General features: G+C 39.5%; 1 protein-coding gene across 1 annotated transcript in view; it reads right to left on the bottom strand.

The window, feature by feature from the left end:
- The window catches only part of LOC127454340 (kinesin-like protein KIFC3), a 24,988-nt gene extending 6,771 nt beyond the window's left edge, over positions 1 to 18,217 (bottom strand). Inside the window, exons 1-19 of the mRNA XM_051721470.1 lie at positions 17,954 to 18,217; positions 17,519 to 17,698; positions 16,869 to 16,965; positions 16,615 to 16,769; positions 13,595 to 13,847; positions 9,960 to 10,132; positions 7,824 to 7,889; positions 7,515 to 7,652; positions 5,413 to 5,610; positions 5,138 to 5,311; positions 4,425 to 4,572; positions 3,019 to 3,149; positions 2,771 to 2,882; positions 2,505 to 2,686; positions 2,266 to 2,370; positions 1,994 to 2,124; positions 1,686 to 1,806; positions 1,471 to 1,600; positions 638 to 867 (exon numbers count right to left, since the gene is read on the bottom strand). Coding sequence (XP_051577430.1) covers positions 638 to 867; positions 1,471 to 1,600; positions 1,686 to 1,806; positions 1,994 to 2,124; positions 2,266 to 2,370; positions 2,505 to 2,686; positions 2,771 to 2,882; positions 3,019 to 3,149; positions 4,425 to 4,572; positions 5,138 to 5,311; positions 5,413 to 5,610; positions 7,515 to 7,652; positions 7,824 to 7,889; positions 9,960 to 10,132; positions 13,595 to 13,847; positions 16,615 to 16,769; positions 16,869 to 16,965; positions 17,519 to 17,617 — 2,643 coding nt within the window. The 5' untranslated portion in view covers positions 17,618 to 17,698; positions 17,954 to 18,217. The remainder of the gene's footprint in view (positions 1 to 637; positions 868 to 1,470; positions 1,601 to 1,685; positions 1,807 to 1,993; positions 2,125 to 2,265; positions 2,371 to 2,504; positions 2,687 to 2,770; positions 2,883 to 3,018; positions 3,150 to 4,424; positions 4,573 to 5,137; positions 5,312 to 5,412; positions 5,611 to 7,514; positions 7,653 to 7,823; positions 7,890 to 9,959; positions 10,133 to 13,594; positions 13,848 to 16,614; positions 16,770 to 16,868; positions 16,966 to 17,518; positions 17,699 to 17,953) is intronic.
- Between the last annotated feature and the right edge of the window lie 1,947 nt (positions 18,218 to 20,164).

Raw genomic sequence — 20,164 nt, forward strand, 5'->3', positions numbered from 1 at the left:
AAACATAAGAATTGTGAACAAAACAAACAAAACATTGCTATGTTGTGTCAGAGCTCGCAACGCAGCAGCCATACTCGGCACCACCTATGACGTGACTCAGTGAAATTCCGCCTTTGACCTCAATCCCCAGTTGACCTTCTTTGGCCAAATGGTAACTGGCAGGCCAGGGTGCTTATCCGCTGGCCCCAAGGAGGTACGATGAAGCCCCGGAAGTGACAGTGGGAACGCAACTGGCCCTGGCATGCACTAGCACTCCCTCATTTGGCCCAATAGTGGAAACGTGGCTAATGTAAACCAAACTCTATGCTAGTAGTGAAAAGTCTGGCTCTGTGAGACAATATGCTAGCTTTAGACATCCAAAGATAGATCTGATTTCCCAGCGCTTCTTTATCACATTCATATTAATGTAGCCAACAGAACCAACCCTATCCTATTATTTGGTTTTGCAGACATTTTTATTCAAAGCGACTTCCGCCTGGAGCAACCTGGGATTAAGTGCCTTGCCCAAGGGCTCAATGGTGATAGCTCATTGGCTCAGTCCTTCCGAGGCTCAAAGCAGCAACTTTCTGGTTACCAGCCCTGAGCTTTAGCCACTACACCGCCTCATAAAGGAATGATTCTTGTTCAATTATCATACCTGCACAACCATGGCGGTTTTGTTCCCTTTACCCAGAGAGTCCTGCAGCAGGTAGGTTAGTCGTGAATTCCTGAAGGGTATGTGAGTCTGATGGGCCTTCAGAGCCTGGATCACATCTCCTAGTGCTAGCAGTGAGCGGTTGATATTCTGGGCTTCCTTCAGTCTCTCTCCCTCTGCACCTGACTTCCACACTCTCTCAGAACCAGCCAGATCCACCAGATTCAGTTTACCTGCGAAGGAGAGGTCAAGATTAGGGTCATTCAAGGACAGATGGGGCTTTTGGGGGGGAAATGCATGGTTTTCATGGCTGATGAGACCATTTGCACAAGTTCATCATTCCAAGGATGCAAATCCTGAATCATTTAGTACTTTTACATGCACTTAAGCAGTTTGATTTCAGTTGGACTAAAACAATAATTTGTCTTTTTAAAATGTTGTATAAACACTTTAACCAACTAAAATATCCAGCATGTATACATGTTAATCGTACCACAACTGTCCTCAGTGTTGTGCGCATGCTCCAGAAGATGTGATGTCTATGTAAATTTTTACTACCAATTTGTACCAAAATGAAAGCTTGAAGTTCATAAGAAATGTAAAGATCTATGAAGTTTTCCATGTTGTGCTGGTTAAGTTTGTCTTGCTGATGATAAGCTTAATAGCTGTCTTCTTTTGTTTGGTTTTGTGTGCTAATATGATGCAAAATGTCAACCGGAAAAGTCTACGTCACTACATCAATTAAATTATGCGTAGTGTCATGTATACTTGTACAGACAGATGAAGAGTGTAGCTCGATTATAACTTTACATGCAAACGTACTGACTGAGACTAACCGGTGGTTTTGGCTCCGCTGGCAAGGTCTGTGCCCAGCACAGTAACTGTGAGCAAGGCATGTGAACGAGAGCTATGCTGGTTCATCTGCGTTCCAAATGTAATCCTGTTCTTTCGAGCTATGGCCAAAATCTACAAAAACAAATTACGAACACAAGATTAGAGTGTTTTTAGGACAGTAAGTGGGTATCTTGAGAAATTACAACATGGGACTCACTTTTTTGATATGCTGGAAGCTTTTGACCTCCATGACCCTGAGACCTGGCACGTGTAGCTGACCTGTCCCATCAGGGTTGATCTTGATGTCAAGCTTCTCTCCATCCTTACTGAGCAGATCTCTTAAGTTAACACCCCAATTTTTTGTTAATAAATATCATTATATACAGTATATCAGTAAATAAATAAATGCTTCTGGAAAAATATAATTTGATTACATAGATGCTTCTTAAGTTGTTTAATTTGATTGTTTGTTTATGTTTATTTGAAAGGATAATGATCTATGAACATCACTTAAGATTGCAATACCTCAGGACCTCATTATAAATTTCCACTGAACTGACGCTGACAGTGTAAGTCCACATGTCTTTTCTTTCCTCAATCTCATTGAACAGGTGTTTCAGGGCTCGTTGGTTGATGCCAGGGTTCTCAGTAGTACCCTGAGTAGACAGAGAAGGTAAGGAAGATGTGACAGACTTATTGAATAATTTATGGAAACAGATCATCTGGGTCAAAAGAGTGAAATCGGACATGCTTGTAGAGCCTTTACAGACATATAATTACAAATCCCTATACGTCACCTCCATAGTATAGGTCTTGCCAGATCCTGTTTGGCCATAAGCGAAAATGCAGACATGATACCCATCTATACAGGATGTGATGAACGGCTCAATTTCCTGGAACACCTGAGAGGAAGAGAGCATGTTTGTATGACTTGGAATAGTAACAGAATACATGTACTGTATACAAAACATTGTGTAAAATTAAGCAAGCATTACCAGTAAACACTACTTAAAACCAGTCTCTGTGTTTTGCTTACCTCTTCTTGAGTGGCCTGAGGGTGAAAGACTTTATCCAGCTCAAAGGCTTTGGCCTTTCCCTTGCTTAAAACTGTTAGTGCAGATTCATTATTGGAGTCTGTTGTCACAACTACTGCTTGGCCTTCCTCATGCTGATCTTCCTTCAGCACTGGCTTTACACGGCACAGCACACGGATATTACCTGATGAAATGAAAAGGCTCTTGTTCTTTTATTCTATTGATATGGGGACATTTTTTTTTGTTGAATTCTGCCTAGTTAACTCACCTTTAAGTTCAACCAGCTGCTCGTGGTACTTCCTGCGGAGAGCTACCTCTTTTCTGTATTTTTCCAGGAGGTCTTTGTTGGCCTCCGACATCTCATTTATAGTTGCCGTAATCTAGAGTATGTAGGTATGTCATAGAAATTTCATAGAATATGATTAGAAACCAATTTAAAATTATATTAATTCTTAACTCAAAATCTTAGGAACTGTCAATTTTGTGTCATTCGTGGAGTAGTAAAGGTTTACTTACCTGTTTCTTGGCATCTTTGATAGCGGTTCCATAGAAGTCGGAGAAGTTGCGGACCTGACTGCGAAGGCTGGCGTAGTCGGTGTTCATGGAGCGTATGGTTGGAGTGAGTGCACTTAGACGCTTCTGTAGGGCTGGCATTAACACAAACAAACATGCACTGAGCCAAACTACATATATATATATATATATATATATATATATATATATATATGGCTTCATTTAAGATGCAAATTTAAAGGAATGTTCCATACAAGTTAAACTCAATCGACAGCATTTGCGGCATAATGTTGATTTCCATAAAACATAAACTCGAATCGTCTCTTCCTCAAAAAAATCTGGGTTACAATGAGGCACTTACAGTACAATAGAAGTGAAAGGGGCCAATTTTGGAGGGTTTAAATGCAGCAATGTGGAGCTTTTAGTTTTATAAAAGCACTTTAATTATTATGTTAAAATGTATATTATTTGAGCAGTAAAGTTGTTAAACGTAATTTTTACAATCGTTTTAGGGTTTATAGTGTTATGTCAGCATGGTAACGGCATATAAAATTGGACACAACTTTACACAGAAAAGGTTAGTAAGTGATTTTATCACACATTAAAATCATGTTAACATGCATATTGTTTACATTTTGTGGCTAAACCTTTGAAACAGTGAGCATTTCAACATTTAAAGATTGGCCCCATTTACTTCCATTGTAAGTGCCTCACTGTAAACAAGATGTTTGCTTTTCTTTAAGAAAAGGAGGCCAAGTCCAAATTAATTTTTGTGGTAATCAACATTATGCCACAAATACTGTTGATTGACCTTAACTTGTATTGAACCCAGAATATTCCTTTTAGACCATGTTCTGGACCACAAGTGTCTAAGGCCTTGTCCCAAATGGTGACCTCAACCCTCCTCAAGTCCACAGTCTGGTGACGTAATACCAAATTTTTTTATCAATTTGAAGTCGGTTGTAAAATCCGCACTAGTGCGAGCTGGGCAAAAGGGCGTATTGCAGGTCCAAAGGGAGCACTAAATAAATGGTACAGTTTTGTGGATTTTACTGACTTGCTCAAGCAAAAGCTATGAGACTACATCAAGTGTGCCATTTGAGACAGGGCCTCAAATCTAAAAGGACCAGACCTCAACATGAACTCACGAAAACCATGTTTAGGGTCCTACATCTCAGATGTAGATGCTCGATAGTTTGGTTCGTTTATAACATGCATTGAGAATGGCACTGGAGGAGCATACACAGTGAGGTATAAATATTGTAAACTGATTAAGAAAAAACAACACTGGGATCAGATCGGGATCGGTATCAGAGTTCAGGTATCACAATTGGATCAGGAGAGAAAAAGAGGTGTCAGTGCATCTCTAGAAAAGGCATTAACCATATATTTGTAGTGTTTAAACTCACTTGTGAACTGCTCCTGCAAGCTCTGAAGATGCTCCTCAGAGCAGTTAGCTGCCGCTTTTACAGCTGCCTCTTTCTTTTCCTCAAGATGCCCAATCTCCTTCAGCAGCTCCTCCCTCAGGGTCCCAATCTCTCTCTCATATGCAGCAATCTACAGAGCCATTAAAGGGAGCCATTACTTTTTAGAAGAGCAGAGGTTTTCTAGTTTTGTGTTTCAGAAGTGTACTGTATAATTCATGAGTTTCACATCTGGGATCCCAGTGTAACGGGAGCCAGCTGATAGATAGCTGTGCAATGTGTATAAACCTCACTCTCCTGACCTCAAGAGGTGCACTAGCGACTGACACTAGAGGCTGTAGCCTTTAGCCTTCTTGTTAGTGCACCCACCTCCCATTCCGGAGACGCCGGTTCGAGTCCCGTACAGAGCGGGTAGAACAGGAGCGCCACAATGGTGCCGTGACCCAGATGGGAGTGAGGTTTAGGGGGGTGAGTGTAATTGTGGCCAGCTGATAGACAGCTGTGCAATGTGTATAAACCTCACCCTCCTGACCTCAAGAGGTGCACTAGCAACTGACGCTATTGCACCTCTTGAGGTCAGGAGAGTGAGGTTTATACACATTGCACAGCTGTCTATCAGCTGGCCACCGTTACACCAGCAACAAGGTTTTGGAGTTCTTTAGCAATAGTCACACAAACAAAGGGCAAAACCTAGTAACCTTGTGTTGCAAATTGCAGCTGACTTCATCTGAGTGTCTGATGTTCTCCTCCAGCTGTCGGCATCTATCTCTCTGATTGGTTAGCTTCTCAGATAGCTGTTCATTCTGTTGTCTGGCTTCAGCTAGTTGTCGTAGAGTTGAAGGTGACTCTACCTCCACAGTTTGAGTGACATACTACAAAAAAAGGATAAAAGAAGGTTATTAGAGGCTGACTGATCTATAGTGCCAATCAAGATTACTTAAAAATGTCAACTGTACTGGGTTTATTCCCTTACTTTAACTACAGGGGCCTTGTTGCGTTCTTTGTCCAGTTCTAGCTGCAGCTCTTTCATGCTGTCCTCTCGTCTCCTCTGCTCTTCTGTCCGCCTCCATTCGCTCTGCTCCTGCTGGTGCTCCAGACGGGACAGCTGCTCTGCCCGGTGCTGCAGAGAGCTCTCCAGCTGCAAAACACGACTGCGCAGGTTTTCATTTTCCTTTAGGGATAAACAAAATGTGTGCGGGACACAGTGGAGAGACATAATGAAAATGTTGCAAAGGAATGAAGCAAATTCCTGTAAGCAAGGATTTAGACAACCAAATGGTCCAAAAGTCTGTGACCACATTACAATTCTGGGATTTCTTGCATTTAAACATAGAGAACAGAAAGGTTTAGGAAATCTAACAAATATTTTGGTCCCACTTTATATTAGGTGTCTTTGACTACTATGTAATAACATTAAAATACATACAATACAATGTACTTATTGTGTAACTATATGTTGTTCTGCAAAATTCTCACAAGATTCACATTTGCTGCGACTGGGGGGGCCTGGGTAGCTCAGCGAGTATTGACGCTGACTACCACCCCTGGAGTCACGAGTTCGAATTCCGGGTGTGCTGAGTGACTCCAGCCAGGTCTCCTAAGCAACCAAATTGGCCCGGTTGCTAGGGAGGGTAGAGTCACATGGGGTAACCTCCTCATGGTCATGATTAGGGGTTCTCACTCTCAATGGGGCATGTGGTAAATTGTGTGTGGATCGCGAAGAGTAGCATGAGCCTCCATATGCGGAGTTTCCGCAGTGTCATGCATGACGAGCCACTTGATAAGATGCGCGGATTGATTGTCTCAGAAGCGGAGGAAACTGAGACTTGTCCTCCACCACCTGGATTGAGGTGCGTAACCGTGCCACCAAGGACCTACTAAGTAGTGGGGATTGGGCATTCCAAATTGGGAGAAATGGGGATAAAAATTAAGAAAGAAAAAAAACGTGCTGCTACTGAGATTGAGGTACGGGAGGTTTAGGGGTAGGGTTAGGGTTTAGATTAGGCTTAGGGTAATGGTTGGGGTAGGGTTATGTTTAGGGTAAGGTTAATAATGTAACTACAGTTGTAATTAAATACAAGTACTTTAAATGTAGGTACACGTATATACATAATAAAAACATTGTATAAAATGCTTAAATACATAGTAGTGTGTGGCAAGGGCATGGTTGAGCGTCTGTTTGGGGAGAGGGGAAGTGGTAAGGATCCATCCCTGGGTGATAATTAGGTCTAACAGCTGTTTCTTGTTGCACTAATCCGGGAAGAGCGATAAGAGGAGCCCATGCCAGACTCGAGACAGAAGGCGAGAGATCATTATGCAGCAATAAATGCCTACGTGTATTGTTCAACCCGGTCCCAGCTTCCTCCATTCCACCCAACAATGAACCTTGTTACATTGGCGCCAAAACCCGTGAAGGAGGAAGCTGGGACCGGGTTGAATAATACACTTAGACATTTATTGCTGCACTCTTTTGTGACACACTATAAGACGATGCTACACACAGACACACACACACTGCTGCGTGCGTCTCTGTCTCGAGTCTGGCATGGGCTCCTCTTATCGCTCTCCCGGATTACTTCAACAAGAAACAGCTTTTAGACCTAATTATCACCCAGAAATGAATCCTTACCGCTTCCCCTTTCCCTGGACGGACGCTCATCCACACGCTCGTCACATAGTGAAAAACACTTAATATAAAGTGGGTCCAATATTTTAATCTAATCTTAAATATAAGAACTTTTTAAGATTCTGCACTATTTCTAGGTCACTAATCAAATAAAAGCAAATCTGTGTCACTTGTGTTTGTTTGCACACACTTGTGGAGTCCCTGCCAGCTTGAATGCATGCTCATTAAAGCAAAAGGGGGACATACCAAACACTAAGAAATCATTCTAATTTTTAATGCCGATAATACAAATTAATAATAAAAATTATATAAAATTGCATTGAAAAAAAAGAAAGAAGCTTTTTCATTAGTGGTCTGAGACTTTTGGAACCCACTGTCTGTAGTTTGATGTAGTAGATTTACAGTATACACAATACATTAAAGGGCACCAGTTTGTTTTTTGGTCTCACCTTAATGAGCACAGAACTAGACTGGGAAGGGATGACTGACAGTTGCTGTAGAAGACCCTGTGTCACTGTAAGGCTGTGTTTCAAACTCTCATTCTCTGCTGATAAGCAGAGCACTCGTTTTTCTGAGTCTGTAACTCCCTGGTAAAAAAAAGAATGCCACAAAAGTCAAAGCTGACCTGGGGAAAAAAAGTATGTAATAGGACAACCCAGAAAGCTCTTGGTCAGGAATTATTTTGAAACTGGCTGGCCTGGTTTTAATGTATCAGAATGTACCCAATTTCAAATGCAGTGAATTTTTAAAAATCTTACTGATGCAGTTCTGAGTTTGGACAGCTGCGCTTCTCTTTCCTCAATACAGCCCTTCAGCTCATCAATCTACATGAAGAAAATCAATTTTGTCAGCCTAGCAAGCCTGGGAAGATATGAGTGAACAGTAGATGGATGAAATTAAATTAATAGATGGAAATGTAGCTGAATGGATGAAATTAGACATGGAGACTGATATATTATGGATCAAGGTAAAATGGACAGTGTGTGACATGGATTTAGTTTGTGGATTTTAATACCTGTTCTTGGAAACCTAAGACCAAACCCAGCATTATTGGTAAGGTGGAAAGAAAATATGTTGAGACCTACTTATGGAAGTTTTTTAATGCCAAATGTCTTTGAAAAAAAAAAAGCATGCTGAATTGTACTAATTGAAAAATAAACAGTGCATTAACAGTGCTTTCATTTTTTGGGGATGCAATTTCATATTGTTGTATATTTAAGCTGTGAATATTTCATTTGAAAAAATTTCATAAAATTTAAATAATAAATATTCACCTTCCAAAGTTTAGTTCCAATATATTATGTTTTTAAACAAACAAAATTATTTCATCTTCATTATTCAACAGGTAATATTCGGTCCATTATATATCCCTTTGTATATTCACCTCTAAAATTTCAGTGCTTAAAATTCAGTTGGAAATTCAACCTTGAACATTCTGGTATTGCAGGAAAAGCAGTAGAGTGACAATGCACAATCTTTATTTTTTTGGATTTTTCCCCTTTTTCACCCAATTTGGAATGCCCAATTCCCTATGTGCTTGTAAGTCCTCATGGTTGCGTAGTGATTCGCCTCAGTCGGGGTGGCGGAGGGTGAATCCCAGCTGCCTCTGCATCTGAGACCGACAACCTGTGCATCTTATCACGTGGCTTGTTGAGCGCGTTGCCACGGAGACATAGTGTGTGGAGGCTTCACACCATCCACCGCGGCATCCACGCTCAACTCAACACGCGCCCCACCGAGAATGAGCCACATTATAGCGACCACGAGGAGGTTACCCCACATGACTCTACCCTCCCTAGCAACCGGGCCAATCTGGTTGGGTATATATACTGTTGTGGCAATGTGGGTGTGGCCAAGCGATGTCTGTGGAGAGCGAGGCCGGGAGAGGAAGAACGGTAAGGATTGACACCTGTAGGAAATGATCTCTAACAGCTGTTCTGTGTTACAGTGAGAGCTGGAGAGGGATAAAAAGGGTGTCCAGACCACCGGAGGAGAGAGAGAGAGAGATGCATGAAGCTGTGTGTGTGTGCGTGTGATCAGTGTGCTGAAAAGCCATTAGTGTGTGTGTTGACACTGAAAAGGTTAAAAATTAAGACTCATGTGGATTGTTCACCCGGCTCCTGCTTCCTCCTTCAAAGAGAACTAAAGACCTGTTACAACTGTATATATTCAGTATATATCGAATAATAAATATGAAATTGTAAAAAATATTTTGGAACTTATTTTTTAATTTTTAAAGGTGCACTCAGTAATTTTTCCTCATTAAAAAAACTGAACTCCTAAAGACATGAATTGTAATTTTGTAATATATGTAGGAAATCATGAGCATTCACATTAAAATGAAGACTCCAGTCATATCAGTAACCTTATAAAAGCTGTTTTATTCTACATGGAGAGGGTCTGCACATGGGGGCTGCCATGTTAGAATCACATGATCAGCCGAATACTACTCACTTAATCTCAGTAACGTCCTGTTATTTGACACTTTCACTCATTGATTAAAGTAATCATGGCTGAATGTGAATACTACATTTCTACAATGGCATCTGAAACTGAAATCTATTGATTTTAAATGATGCTGCATCCAAGCCGCTAGATGTCAGTGTAAATCCAAGATGACACAAAGACAAAAGTTACAGATTGCACCTTTAATGAATACATTTTGTGCTAAATATTTTCAATTGAAATATTCACAACTTAAATATAAAACCATATGAGTTAATATTCCGTGTGCTTTTTTTATTTTTAAAGACATTTATCATTAAAACAATTCTATATCTGCTAATACAAATGGACAGCTGATTGCATTAAAAAATGAAGAGTTAGGTGAGCAGATGGATGAATAAAAGCAGTGACTGAATGTATAGAACTAGAGTAGGTATAATGCTTAGCACCTGCTGCTGAAAAGACTGTACTTTAGTGTAACGGTCACGTTCTCTCTGCTCGAGCTGGGAATGAAGCAATCTCAGCTCTCCTCTCAGCTGACTTCTCTCTCCCTGTAGCCCGCATAGAGACTGCACCAACTTATGCAGCCCTGCAGGAGAGCCTGAGGGAAGCATGCACTCACCTACTCACACAATCACATCAGTGCAATTATTTAGTGTGGAATTTTATAAGCTAATTCACCCACCTCAGATTCAAAAACAGTACAACACAAAATTATATAAACAGATAAAGATTTGATTTTATAATTATAGGCCATTTACTTTATATTACAGTAATATCTGGTGTGTATTTTCAGCATTATGCTATAAATGGACATCTTCAGTGTATCATTATTAAATGGCATCATCAACTAAAGCACTGTCATTTACAGTACATTTAGTCATACATCCCTCTGCAATGAGTGCTGATTAACAGCTCTTCCTATGTAAAAGCACAAATTAGATTCCTTTAAAGGTATAGTTCACCCAAAAATCAGAATGAGAAAAATCTCATCATTTACTTACCCTCATGCCATCCCAGATGTGTATGACTTTCTTTCTTCTATAGAACACAAACAAAGATTTTAAGAAGAATTTTTCAGCTCTGTAGGTCCATACAATGCAAGTAAATGGTGACCAGACCTTTCAAGCTCCAAAAATCACAGCATAGAAGTAATCCATATGGTTCCAGTGTTTAAATCAATGACTTCAGATGCGATATGATAGGTGTGGGTGAGAAACAGATGAATATTTAAGTACGTTTTCCACTAAAAATCTTCACATTCACTTTCACATGCTGAAAGAGTAAGTGAAAGTGGAGATTTATCGTTAAAAAGGATTGAAATATTGATCTGTTTCTCAAGCAAAGGGATTGAATTAAACCACTGAAGTCTTATGAATTACTTTTAATACTGCCTTTATGTGATTTTTGGAGCTTGAAAGGTCTGGTCACCATTCACTTGCATTGTATGGAACTACACAGCTGAAATATTCTTGAAAAAATCTTTATGTTCTACAGAAAAAAGAAAGTCATACACAGCTGGGATGTCATGAAAGTAAGTAAATTATGATAAAACTTTCATTTTGGAGTGAAAACATTTCTCATATAATTCTTCCAAGACCAAATTATTATTTATGCTACCAACATAACTTTCACATAGCTCTATACTCTTATTTGTTTTAATTTCTTAAAGGAATTTTTAGGAAAAACATCTAAGGCTAAGTTTATACTTAAAAGAAAAATAACCATAAACTCCATAAAGTCTCACAAGCTATGAAAGTGCAAGTAAAATGTTAAAAATTTTCTCTGAGGTAGCTCAAGACCCACAACCTCAAGACCTGAGTCTCTAAGTGCTCCAAAACTCAGCCAAGTACAGAGCAACGTGCCTGGCAGCCCAACTGCTCTGCAACATTTTATTTAGATTCCCGATGTTAATTATTGATATGCCAAGTCAGAGCTGCAGTCTTTTTCTGTGCTGTACACTAATTACTGAGTCAGGCGGTGTCTGATCTGCACTGTACGACCCTTGTGGGGAGCAAAAGGATGAATGGAGACTCACTCAAGGGGGCGCAGCCACAAAGATTGTCTTTGAACAATTGTGATGGAGGAAGAGGGTCAAACAAAAAATATAAAAACATATAATCCTACCCAACACACACACAAAAAAATACTACCAGAGGATGGTATCTAATTTTGAAAATGTTGCTGTCATGCAATCATCTAGTTTAATTAAAGTCTACATCATTCTATGTTTTCATTGTTTAAAGGCTTTCATTGAATTTCTCACCTGTGCACTGGATTTATACATCTCTAGCAGTGTTGCACATGAAGTTCAGCTGTGCCTGTGCTAGTGATTTTAAGTGCACTTGCATTTGGAAGATGAACAGCTCTCACAATGTTTTATTTATTACTGTGAGCCACAGAGACACAAGCCAAGTGCTGTAGACATGTGCCAGTTGTGCAAATGGTTATTTTTACAACATGGCTAATAAATGATGTTAAATTTCCAGGAGCAACATACACATGTATTCATAAAATTTAATTTAGCCATCTGACCAACACGTGTCATATATGTATTTCAGATGAACAGAGTTTCATCTAAATCTGAATTCTCTTCAATTTGAAAAAAATAAGCATTTTCAAACCATGGGTTCCCACTGGGTGGGTTTTTTATAGCGTTTTGTTTTTTTATTCATAAGTAAAATATGGTGCATGTTCCCACAGCTGTCAAAGACAACAGTAGCAAAATAGTGCCCTCAGCTGACAACTATTATGACTCTGAATATGACACTTAACCTCAATGATCCGCTTCAATTTTAACACTAGGAGAACGCGCAAAGTGAATGACAGGCAGCAAGCGTCAAAGGCCGCGGTCCGTGGACACATTTTTGTTTGCTGTTTACAGAGTCTGGAGCTGTCACAGAGATCGGCACGTTATCTCAGGACACTTATTTAATTGATATCTTCAGGATATCTGCATACCATTACATAAAAAAGTTGCTTACAGCACCTTTAACATTATTACTTTAAGAAACTTTCACATTTTGCTCTACAATAAAAATTGTACACAGTCATACCTCAAACGTGATTTTTTTAAGCTGCTGTGTTTCTAAAGAGTTTCTAAATGAGAACTACAACTACCACAAGGATGTGTGTTTATGTGCTTGACAAATTGGACAACTGTTGTAGTCCTTATGAAGTAACTTGTTAGCAACTTGTGAAATCTGTGAAACTGTTTATGAATGTGTGTAATTTATGCCGGAAAACAAAACATAAATGTTTCTTAAAATAATTTTAACCACACACCGAAAATTTGCTTTCTGAAAACCCATTGGAAATTCCTGAGGGAACCCATGGTGAATTAACCCACCAAATTTGTCTACACATTGACGTCATGACTGAGCCTCTATTGAACAAGTGTCAGCAGACATGTAGTCGTCATGACCACTAAAATCCCCTCGGGGTTAAATATAGCTCAGTAAACTCTGTTGGCATTAAGTACCATGTGCATCCACTGTACTACAAAGCTAAGTGTACATCTAAGACTGATGCAAAAGACATGCTCTTTAAGGATCTGCTGCTGGTATCTGTAACCCATGCATGTTTAAGTAAGAGCGATTCAATCTGCTCGGCAGCTGATCTGCTTTAAACGTTCAGAGGAACATGTGGTGATTCCTGATGAGAAACAGACTGACAGTGAGTCCAGCAGATGCCCTCAGTAGCTGTGAGGTCACTCACAGCTGCTGTGTCTAAAACCGTACACTTGCTATTCTTGGTAATCTCATCTGATGTGCAGTGTTTAGCTGTCCAAATGATTTAAATTGGTTCTGATTCCCTCACTCATCAATGTTAACATGCAAGAATTTTAATCATCACATAATGGAAAGTGACCATTAAAGGATATGGTGACTGAGTCTAACATTCTGCCTAGCATCTCCTTTTGTGTTCCATCAGAGAAAGAAAGAAATACAGGTTTGGAACAACAACAGGGTGTGTAAATGATGACAGAATTGTCATTTTTGAGTCAACTATCACTTTAATGACTTCTACTTCATCCACTTTGAGTTTCTGTTATTTATGTAGGTCAGTGTTTCGAATGTCTAACCTTCATTTGTAGGTGTTGGGCTCTGCTGCTGTACGATCACTTCCTCCAGATTATTAATAACACTGTTCTTGCCTCTGAGGCGCTGTCGGTAGGATGCACGAAGGGCCTTCATTTTCCGGCGGTGCTGGGCACGATGTCTGCGCAACTGCAGACGGTACTGATCAGCCTGTTGCTGCAGCTGTTGCAGGTGGGAATATTGTTCCAGGAAGCTCAGCAGGTGTGACATCACAGACAGCAGTGGAGACTCTGTCACCTATATAATGCAGAATTTTGTACAAAGTAATTTTAAAGGGGTCATGAAATGGACAATCAAATTTTCCTTGATATTTAGACATATAAGAGGTAACTGTACTATAAAAACATACTGTAAATTTCATAATTTATAACTTCCTCCTCAGTCTAAAAAGAGCATTTATAGTTGCCACCCTGCTGAAATGTCTAGTTTTTAAATCTGTCTGTTCGCGATATCACAAAACATTGCTCATTTGTATTTACATATTCCACAACATGCATCATCACAACCTTGGCCCCGCCCACTGGCATGCAGTTCAAGTCAAGATGGCAGGACTTGTGTGGCTAACTATTCCTGAACACCAAAGGGGACACATCTGGACTATTTTGAATGAACTACATAGACTCTTTGACAGCTGCCATGTATCTTGCCACTTTTAAAAGACGTGGTTTCACGTTACAACTCTGAAAGGGAGAAGCAATTCTCTCATGGACGCGTTCTTTCACCCATCTGCGCTATTTTTAATTGTTAGTGTATGTAAACATAGGATGTCTTTTATGATGGACGTCTCTGACCGTGTGTTTCCGGCGATGTGCACCTCAGTGCGCCTTCATTATGTATGTGTGAAATTTCACCATTCTTTGAACTATGATGTGTTCATTTTTTTCGGCTCCTGTCATCATGTATAGCTTGTGAACCAACCCCACCTCATGAAAATTTGTACATGTTTTACGAGTTGGCTATTTCGTATGATTTCATACAATTTCGTTCATATGAATTCCTACGATTTCATCACATGCCAATTCCCGGATGTGTAATGCGGAAGCGTGAGTTCCCCGCGTGAGGTGTCAAGGACATGCTTATTAATATTATGCCCTTACCCAAACCCCTTATCTAAACCTAACCAATCAGTAGATTGTGTAAACATGATAGGAAGCTGTTGTGTGTGACAGAAGCAAGTATTTATTGCGTATTAGATGGAAACAATGTCCAGCAACGTCATTGGCTGTAGTGAAAGTTATACGAGTGTAATCGTACGATATCATACGAATTAGCCAAATTTAGAAAAGTCATACAAATCCTTACGATTTCGCTGTGAGACTGTGTTGTGTGAACAGTCAAAATACAATTCAAACTTTGCAAAGAAAATGTTTTTGAAGGATGGGGTAGTGAAAAACACTTCAAAAAAGTAAGTACACCATTTCATTCATGAATATTTCAAATGTCATGACTGTTTGATAGTTTATGCTGCTCTTTGTTAACATGTTAACAGTTGTGCTTGAGATGAACAGTTTAATATATTCAGATGCAATGTTTTGGATGTGTGTTATGTGTAAACCCTGCAATTTTGTATTATAATGTCGAGGTTCATTCTCTTCCGATTGATCTTAACAGTGGGCGTTTATGCTGAAGTTTTAAGGAGGCGCTTAAGCCAAAACCGAGCGTTTCAGACAGAGGGCCAAAAACAGGGTGGAAAATGATCATAAATTACTAAATTGTGACTGTTTTGGTGCAGAAAAACTTTTATAACATTATCACTGGACCTAAGGGAAGATAATAAAATTATTTAAAAAAAGCACTTCTTGACCCCTTTAAGTGAGATACCTGTGCGCTTACAAACTAAAGGGATAGTTTACTCACCTTCATGCCATCCCAGATGTGTGACTTTCTTTCTTCTGCTCAACACAAACAAAGAAACAAACATACAGTGCAAGTTAATTTTGACTAAAATTTTGAAGGTCCAAAAAGTCCATAAAGGCAGCATAAAGGTAAATCCATATGACTCCAGTGGTTGAATACATATCTTTAGAAGCAATATGATAGGTGTGGGTGAAAAACAGATCAATATTTAAGTCCTTTTTTTACTATAAATTCTCCTCCCAGCCCAGTAGGTGGCGATATGCATGAAGAAGGTGAATCGGCAAAAACAAAAGAAGAAGAATGTGGAATTTAAAGTGAAAGTGGAGATTCATAGTAAAAAGGGACTTAATTATTGATCTGTTTCTCACCCACACCTATCATATCGCTTCTAAAGATATGTATTTAACCACTGGAGTCGTATGGATTACTTTTATGTTGCCTTTATATGCTTTTTGGAGCTTCAAAATTTTGGTACACCTTTCACTTGGATTGTACGGACCTACAGAGCTGAGAATCTTTGTTTGTGTTCAGTTTGTGTTCAGCAGAAGAAAGAAAGTCAGACACATCTGGGATGGCATGAGGGTGAGTAAATGATGAGAAAATTTTCATTTTTGGGTGAACTATCCCTTTAACATTTGAAATACTGCTTTCTTTTCAAACGAGATGTTCATCAAGATCATGTTCATGTAAGTGGTGTTTGTCATTGTGTTTAAGTGTTTTTAGAGCATTCCTACACAGTAAAAATTGTGTTCTGGGTGGTCGCTAGGTGGTTGCCAGAGGGGTTTCTAGTAGCCCTGGTAAGAAAAGAGTCCACCCTCAATTCTCTATGATATTGCGATCCCTAGATTTGGCTTGGGTCCATGCTTCATCATAAATCTCTGACATTTTTCATCCATAACCTAAGTGTGATTGCTTAGAAAAGTATTAGCACACCCCTCCTTACGAAGCTGCATTATTTGAGGTACTGTTTCCTTAATGTCCATAGCACAAACAGTGCCAAAGTTTAATACATTGGTTTAGGTGTTTGTTCAAATTCTTAACCCTAAGCTATGGCAATAATCACCACTAATCATGAAATTTTGTCATTTGGACTGAAGAACATTACCATGTTGATCAGACATGCAGCAAATGTGAATGTAGTCTTCACCTTTTCACTCGGTTCTGTTTGAACACTTCTCTTTTCTGCTTCTTGCTTGAAAGACAGAAAAGCTGCTAATGGTGTTTTTGCTGACATCCCATGACCTTCATCAAAATCATCATCTTCATCACTGCGAGACATCTCATCACTATCACTGCTGCTACCTGTAATTCAGGCCTGTCGTTGTAAGTTGATAACATTTGTAACTCTTGTCTGTATAGAGAACATTATGTTATGAAATTATATTATGGAAACATTCTTACTTGATTCACTCAGTCTTGCACACCCCCTTTTTCCCAACCTGGGGGTGTGGCTACCCTTCCCCTTGCTCTCTGTTTCCATGGAAACATGGCCAGGCTCCTGTCAGTTACCAGAGTGAAACTAATGTGATTATTGGAGGAGACACTTTATGTTGTTAGCTGTTAGCTACAACCACAGCTGAAAACATATACATGACTGTGCATGTGTGCATAATCTAAGGAGACAATATTTTAAAACACTGTCATCTACATGCAATGATCTCTAGTTTCCAAATCTCAATCAATCATCCCATCAGTGATCCATATTAGTATATGCATTTTTGTGCCTTTTAGTGGTTGATCATGTTCTGATCATAACATTGACATTTTACATTTATTCATTTAGCAGATGCTTTTATCCAAAGTGATTTCCAGTTAATCCAAGGGAGAAGACAATACAAGTAGTTACATACTATAGACTACTGAACAGGAATGCTATTCCTAATAATAATATTCTTAATAATTCATAAGAATAAGATTGTACGTGGCTCATTTTCTTCCCTGGACCTAGATGTAGCTAAACGTTTGTTTGCACACATATGTGGCATTTTATGAGGACAATAGGGAGTATATTAGCATGTCTGTATGTTTATATGCACTGCGGCCAGACATACCTCTGGGGATTCTCCGCACGCCCCCTTGAGTGCTGCCTCCTCCTCTTTTTTAAAGACTGTGTAGAAGATGTACACCAGAAGAGAATAGAAGGCATACATATTTCCTGAGGTGCGATTTCACAGTGACAGCGGCTAGATTCAAATGCTTTGTTTTCACAACATCCCTCTGCTCCTCTTGCACTGCAACACAATGAGACAAGTGTTATTAAATCGCAGCGGCAGAAGGAAATCCACCACATCCAAAACGACAAAGACCAAGATTCTATTTGGATGAAATTCCCATTGTTGTCAAGTGCCATAAAAGGATGCTATTCTGTCTTCAGCAGATCTCTGTAACTGGAAGTCAATTAATTCCTCCATATGTTCTATAGTGGAAAACCATGCTAGATCTCCAAATCCACTGACATCACCCCAGTGCTGGCTGCATAATCTTACCATCTGCTGAGGTTGATCCTTCTGGATTACGGTCACTGCATTGTCTCCACATTCTTCAGCTTTTCATACTGAAGCTCTACGTGGTGATACTGTGAGAGCCTTTCTGCTTGTTCCATCAGTGTATCAGGGCTTTGGATGGCAACACCAGCTCTTTACTCTGCACATCTGCCTACCTGCTATTCCTGGATTCCCTCCCACTCTCTATTTCACCCTCCCTCTTCTCCTCCTCTCTCAATATCCTTCGCTCTCCTCCCCCTTCCTTACTCTCCTCATCACAGTCTTTAAGCATGCTCAGCGCAGAGGTACCTTGAACTGCAGTGGTAGAGTGAAGCTAATGGAAATTGATTTTTAACACACCAGGACATCAGGTGTTCAACAAACCCAGGAAAACAAAAGGGTCTGATTATGCTATATTCAAAGTGACAACCACAGAAAGGCATTATATGGTGATGAGTCATATAAAACCAAAATATTTTGCCCCTTCTGTTTGCTTCCTTCACTGTAGAACACTGCAGAAAGTTCACAGAACTGAAAGATCTTAAGGTTTTTTGCGCCTGTATGTGGGTGACTGTGGTGAGGTGCTTGGTAATAATAAGATTTTCCCAAAGAAAATGTGAGTGGTGCTTGCTTGTGCTATGTGATTGCTAGGTGTTTTGCTAGAGTTTTCTCGGTGTTTGTTCATGTTCTATGTGTTTGTTAGTGTTCTAGGTGTTTGCTAGTGTTCTAGATGTTTGCTAGTGTGTTCTAGGTGTTTGCTAGTGTTCTAGGTCTTTACAAGAGTGCTCTAGGTGTTTGCTAGTGTTTTAGGTATTGGCTAAAGTGTTCTAAGTTTTTGCTATTGTGTTCTAGGTATTTGCTAGATTGTTCTCTGTGTTTGTTCATGTTCTAGATGTTTGCTAGTGTGTTCTAGGTGTTTGCTAGAGTGCTCTAGGTGTTTGCTAGTGTTCTAAGTGTTGGCTAGAGTTTTCTGGGTATTTGCTAATGTTCTAGATGTTTGTGAGAGATTTATAGGTGTTTGCTAGTGGTCTAGGTGTTTGCTAGTGTTCTAGATCTTTGCTAAAGTGTTCTACATGTTTGTTAATATTCTAGATGTTTGCTAGAGTGCTCTAGGTGTTTGCTAGTGTTCTAAGTGTTGGCTAGAGTTTTCTGGGTATTTGCTAATGTTCTAGATGTTTGTGAGAGATTTATAGGTGTTTGCTAGTGTTCTAGATCTTTGCTAAAGTGTTCTACATGTTTGTTAATATTCTAGATGTTTGCTAGAGTGTTCTAGGTGTTTGCTAGACTGTTCTTGGCATTTGCTAGTGTTGTAGATTTTTGTTAGAGTGCTCTAGGTGTTTGCTGGTGTTCTAGGTGTTGGCTAGAGTGTTCTAGCTGTGTGATAGTCTTCTAGGTGTTGTCTAGTGTTCTAGGTAATGGCTAGAGTGTTCTAGGTCTTTGCTATTGTGTTCTAGGTGTTTGCTAGAGTATTTTAGGTGTTTGCTAATGTTTAAAATGTTTGCTTTTGTGTTCTATGTGTTTGCTAGTGTTCTAGGTCTTTACTAGAGTGCTCTAGGTGTTTGCTAGTGTTCTAAGCCCTTGCTAGAGTGATCTAGGTGATGGCTAGCGTGTTCTAGCTGTGTGAAAGTCTTCCAGGTGTTGTCTAGTGTTCTAGGTATTGGCTAGAGTGTTCCAAATGTTGGCTAGAGTGTTCTAGGTGTTTGCTATAGTGTTCTAGGTGTTTGCAAATGTTATAGATGTTTGCTAAAGTTTTCTAAGTGTTTACTATAGTGTTCTAGGTTTTTGCTAGTGTTTTAGGACTTTGCTATAGTGTTCCAGTTGTTAGATAGAGTGTTCTGGGAGGTTGCTTACTGGTCTGAGTCAGAATGATATTCTGGTCCTTAGATATGTCTTGTTTACCTCCTCCAATGTATATCTATATTTTCACCCGTTTTATTGTCCATTATGATAAATGGAGGTCTGATTTCCAAGAAAAGTAATTGTATACCTCTCCTCAATCAGCTGCACGATTTAAGGTATCATTCATGTCCATAGCACAAGCAGTGTGTATTTAGTTATATGTCTAAGCTTTAGATTTAGGGTAGGGGTTTTGTACAGGCAATAGTAATCGTGATGCCTGCCTTAGCAAGTACCACTAATGATCCTAGCTAAAGAAGAGATGAAAGGGTTTTCTGGTGTAAAGATATTATATTACTGTTAAAATAAATTCCAACT

Source organism: Myxocyprinus asiaticus, chromosome 16 (genome assembly GCF_019703515.2).
Source record: "Myxocyprinus asiaticus isolate MX2 ecotype Aquarium Trade chromosome 16, UBuf_Myxa_2, whole genome shotgun sequence".
Taxonomy (NCBI): Eukaryota; Metazoa; Chordata; class Actinopteri; order Cypriniformes; family Catostomidae; genus Myxocyprinus; species Myxocyprinus asiaticus.